This window comes from Penaeus chinensis, chromosome 6, assembly GCF_019202785.1.
Source record: "Penaeus chinensis breed Huanghai No. 1 chromosome 6, ASM1920278v2, whole genome shotgun sequence".
Taxonomy (NCBI): Eukaryota; Metazoa; Arthropoda; class Malacostraca; order Decapoda; family Penaeidae; genus Penaeus; species Penaeus chinensis.
Window position 1 is genome coordinate 2,456,320 of NC_061824.1, and position 5,000 is coordinate 2,461,319.

Sequence of the window (5,000 nt, forward strand, 5' to 3'; positions counted from 1 at the left end):
GGAAAACGTATTTTTTAGTATCTTTATTGTAAACATTATAATTACTATAATGTTATAAACATTAGTAATAGCAAAATGGGAAACCGTAAAATATTTTCATAAATTAAAGTAAAGGGTAATCGGGCGAGACAAGCAGTACTCGTAACTGGCTCATTGGTGATTTAGTACAAGTGTAGCCATCTGTGTAAAAACAATTAAACAAGTAAACTCACAGTGGGCATGGCATTGACGTACGTGACATGCCCGTCGTGAATGGGCTAAAAGGAAAAAGAAAATATCATATATACATTGGAAATATCTCATAAAAATGGTAAAATGGGGATGCATTCTTTCTCCAAATATAATGTGCTCGCTAAAACATCGACAAGAAAAGAACACATGTCAGAAATTAAGCAACTTATTGAATGGAATAAGATTTTTCCATATTTAGTGGTGGTTTTGTGTATTTTTCGCTTATTTTCTTTCTCCAATTCTTTGTAAGATTTTTTAGGAAGTCTTTTCTCTCTCCCGTTTCCACCCATTGTCTTTTCTCTCTTTTTCATTAATTGTCTTTCCTCTTTCTTTTTCATGTACTGTCTTGTATCTCTCCTTCTTTTTTTATTAACTGGCTTATCTCTCCCTCAGTTTCATTTGTTGTCGTTTCTCTCTCCTGTCCTTTCTCTCTTCCTCTCCTTATTCTTTCATTCACTGGCCTTTCCTCAAGCCTCTCGAACCTCCGGAAGGCGACTTCAACGACCCTCCACTTGCACAGGAGAAGCAAAAGAGCGACGATCTGCGCCAGAAAGGGCACCCCGAACAGAACCCACTGCAGAAGCCTCTCGTTATAGAAAGCTAGCTGAGGTAGAGACAAACAGAGCCAGAGCATTGTATTCAACACCATGAGGCCTCGTTTCCTCGTCATAGACAGCGCGTAGAGGGAAGCTAATGGGATCGTGTAGAATATCTTTTCCGCGCATGACCCCTCACCGCCCTTTCCTCTGGCGCTAATGTGCAGGCTTATGAAATAGTTGAAGGATAAGATAAAAGCGAAACCTCCTGTCATCCACCAGCCGCTGAAGACGTTTCCCACCATCGCTAGTGAAGTCACACGACCACCTGTAAAGAGAGATGAGATAAGAAGACGAAAAAGAAGAAGAGGGGGAGAAAAAGAATGAGGAGGAAGAGGAGAAGGAGGAGGAGGAGGCAGATTTCTTCCTCTTCCTTTAAATCGGTGTTAGATTCTTAAAATTGATGTTATGATCTCCTGCGATATGTTTTAACTTAGAAAAATAATAATAATAAAATTATGTGTATATATATATATATATATGTGTGTGTGTGTGTGTGTGTGTGTGTGTGTATGTATGTGTATATATACACACACACACACACACACACACACACACACACACACACACATATATATATATATATATATATATATATATATATAAAATACATAACCGAAGTGGGATGTAAACACAATCGCTCACTGAATTCTTATATCCAGGTTGAGTCACTGTGTTTATCATTTCTCTATTTTTATTTTCTTTCCCTTAGTAAAACAAAAACAATACTAAAAAAAGAAGCAAAAAAAAAAAAAAAAACTCACCTAAATTCAGTATCGTGGCTATAACAACCACCAGGAAATCTTTGTTCTTCGGCCAACGATGCTCCTCTTCAAAATGCTCCTTCCTGATATAACTACAGACGGAAAACACGACCATCGAAGCAGACACACAGGACAGGACAATTAACATGTTGACTGTGGCAAAGAGAGAGAGAGTTAGGAATTAGTAAAGAATATGGTATTAAAATAGATTTTGACATGGGGAGAGGGACGGAATAGATAAAGAATGCCTATACAAGGGTATATAATGCAATTAATAATGATGTTGATATTAACAGTAAGAAAATATAACTATAATAATAATAAGAAGAACAACAAATAACACTAGTTATGATAATAATATATAGTACTACTAGTAACGACAACAACAAAAACAATGATGATGATGATGAAAATGATGATGATAATAATAACAACAACAATAATAAGTAGTATTAGTAGCACTTACAGTAATAATAATAATAATAATAATGATAATATAAATAATAATAGTTATAACTATAATGGCAATAACAACAATAAAAATAATAATAATAATAATAATAATAATAATAATAATAAGTAACACTAATAGCAACAACAACGAAACAGTAACAACAAAATTACCACAATGACATTAATAAGAATTATACTACTACTACTGTGATAATAATAATTACAACAATAATAGTAATAATAATAAAAATAACAGCAACAATAGTAATAATATTGATGATGATAACACCATAGCAGTAAAAATGAAAGAAATAATAATAATGAGGGAAGGAATGAAAGAGAGAGAGAGAATGAGGGAGAGAATGAAAGAGAGAGAGAGAATGAAAGAGAGAGAGAGAATGAGATAAAATGAGAGAGAGAGGGAGAGAGAGAGAGAGAGAGAGAGAGAGAGAATGAGGAGAGAATGAGAGCAAATGAGAGAGAGAGAGAGAGAAAGAGAGAAAGAGAGAAAGAGAGAAAGAGACAGAGAAACAGACAGACACACAAACAAACAGACAGAAAGACGACAGACAAACAGACAGACATTGCATAAGAAAATCCTGTACAGAAAGACGGAGACAAAGATAAACCGAGAAGTTATTAAAAAGAAAAATCCTGTACTTACAGTCCCACACTTCAATATTTTTTTCCCACCACAAGCGGATGATGAGATACGTCTGAAAACAGTGTTAGTGTGATTATGAATTCAATAATAGTACGATTATAACTGAATTTGAACTTATGAAACCGATTATCAGCTAATTAAAGTGAAGTGATTATCACTTTCATGCATTTCTATAACCTTTTAAAACAGGAACTTAATTTGCTCAGTATCGAAATACAACTAATAAGAGTTGCAACACTTACGATCAATATTATTTTATCTAATACGACTTTACTTCAATAAATAATAGAAAACCTAACTAAAAGTTACTGAACACTTTGTCTCATTTGAGTGAATGTTTGATTAATTGTGTAAATTATTCTATTCTTGATTTTTTTTTCTTTCTTTTTTTTGATAACTGAAAAGCTTATTTACGTGGGACTTCATTAGTATAACATTGTAAGATTTAGTGATAACTTTGACAGGGATAACTTCATGGCGTCTTTCAGAGTGGTATGTCATATAATCCCTTAAATGTTATGTTATATACCATCTCTAGACTGTATAGTTTGATCCTCAGTTCATCAAAGGTCCTAATTAACTGAATTTAAATGCATCAGTATCCAGTTGTAATATTTAAGGATAACTTCGACAATGATGCTCCTATGCTCTTTACCTAACCTTCCAATATGCTCGTACGTTGCTAGGATCTTTTTCATTATTATGACTTTTTTTCTGACACTGTTCTAACCGCTAAATTTCCCATAACTCTGGAGGCACACCCAGCTGCTCCATTAGATTTAGCATTGTCACTTTTAACTCATTAGGTGTTCAGAATGTTAAATCCAAGCATTGTCAATTTTAACCCATGAGGTGTTCAGAATGTTAAATCCAAGCATTGTCAATTTTAACTCATTGGGTGTTCAAAATGTTAAATCCAAGCATCGTCACTTTTAACCCATGAGGTGTTCAAAATGTTAAATCCAAGCATTGTCACTTTTAACCCATGAGGTGTTCAAAATGTTAAATCCAAGCATTGTCACTTTTAACCCATGAGGTGTTCAAAATGTTAAATCCAAGCATTGTCAATTTTAACTCATTGGGTGTTCAAAATGTTAAATCCAAGCATTGTCAATTTTAACCCATGAGGTGTTCAGAATGTTAAATCCAAGCATTGTCAATTTTAACTCATTGGGTGTTCAAAATGTTAAATCCAAGCATTGTCACTTTTAACCCATGAGGTGTTCAAAATGTTAAATCCAAGCATTGTCAATTTTAACTCATTGGGTGTTCAGAATGTTAAATCCAAGCATTGTCAATTTTAACCCATGAGGTGTTCAGAATGTTAAATCCAAGCATTGTCAATTTTAACTCATTGGGTGTTCAAAATGTTAAATCCAAGCATCGTCACTTTTAACCCATGAGGTGTTCAAAATGTTAAATCCAAGCATTGTCACTTTTAACCCATGAGGTGTTCAAAATGTTAAATCCAAGCATTGTCACTTTTAACCCATGAGGTGTTCAAAATGTTAAATCCAAGCATTGTCAATTTTAACTCATTGGGTGTTCAAAATGTTAAATCCAAGCATTGTCAATTTTAACTCATTAGGTGTTCAAAAGGTTAAATCTAAGCATTGTCACTTTTAACTCATTAGGGGGTCCCGAATTGCAAAAGTGTAAAGAGGTTTTTCCCTTTACCTGTAGTATCGCTTGAGGCAGATCTCCCAAAGTGCCGTGGAAAAGCCTCAGGACTGACACCCAGTACTCTGCACTCCAGCTGCTAGGTGACCTCAACCACTCCAGGTGCCTGAAAAATTTATCTTTGGTAATTTGGTGCTAAAAATTACACTCGGTTGTGGTGCCAACCGTTGGAGAACTTGAGCTGGCCTCCTTTGGGTACTGTTTGTGATGGGGATTTGTCTCAAGTATGTAGTGTCTCTCTCTCTCTCTCTCTCTCTCTCTCTCTCTCTCTCTCTCTCTCTCTCTCTCTCTCTCTCTCTCTCTCTCTCTCTCTCTCTCTCTCTCTGTCTGTCTGTCTGTCGGTCTCTCTCTCTCTCTCTCTGGCGCTCTGGCGCTCTGGCGCTCTGTCTCTCTGTCTCTCTGTCTCTCTGTCTCTCTGTCTCTCTGTCTCTCTGTCTCTCTGTCTCTCTGTCTCTCTGTCTCTCTGTCTCTCTCTCTCTCTCTCTCTCTCTCTCTCTCTCTCTCTCTCTCTCTCTCTCTCTCTCTCTCTCTCTCTCTCTCTCTCTCTCTCTCTCTCTCTCTCTCTCTCTCTCTGTGTGTGTGTGTGTGTGTGTGTATGTGTGTATGTGTGCT

General features: G+C 35.9%; 1 protein-coding gene across 1 annotated transcript in view; it reads right to left on the minus strand.

Moving 5' to 3' along the window:
* Positions 1 to 165: 165 nt before the first annotated feature.
* Positions 166 to 5,000, minus strand: part of LOC125026520 — a 7,740-nt gene continuing 2,905 nt past the window's right edge. The window contains exons 4-7 of the mRNA XM_047615011.1: positions 4,386 to 4,494; positions 2,709 to 2,760; positions 1,592 to 1,744; positions 166 to 1,095 (exon numbers count right to left, since the gene is read on the minus strand). Of these exons, the coding sequence (XP_047470967.1) occupies positions 566 to 1,095; positions 1,592 to 1,744; positions 2,709 to 2,760; positions 4,386 to 4,494 (844 nt within the window). The 3' untranslated portion in view covers positions 166 to 565. The remainder of the gene's footprint in view (positions 1,096 to 1,591; positions 1,745 to 2,708; positions 2,761 to 4,385; positions 4,495 to 5,000) is intronic.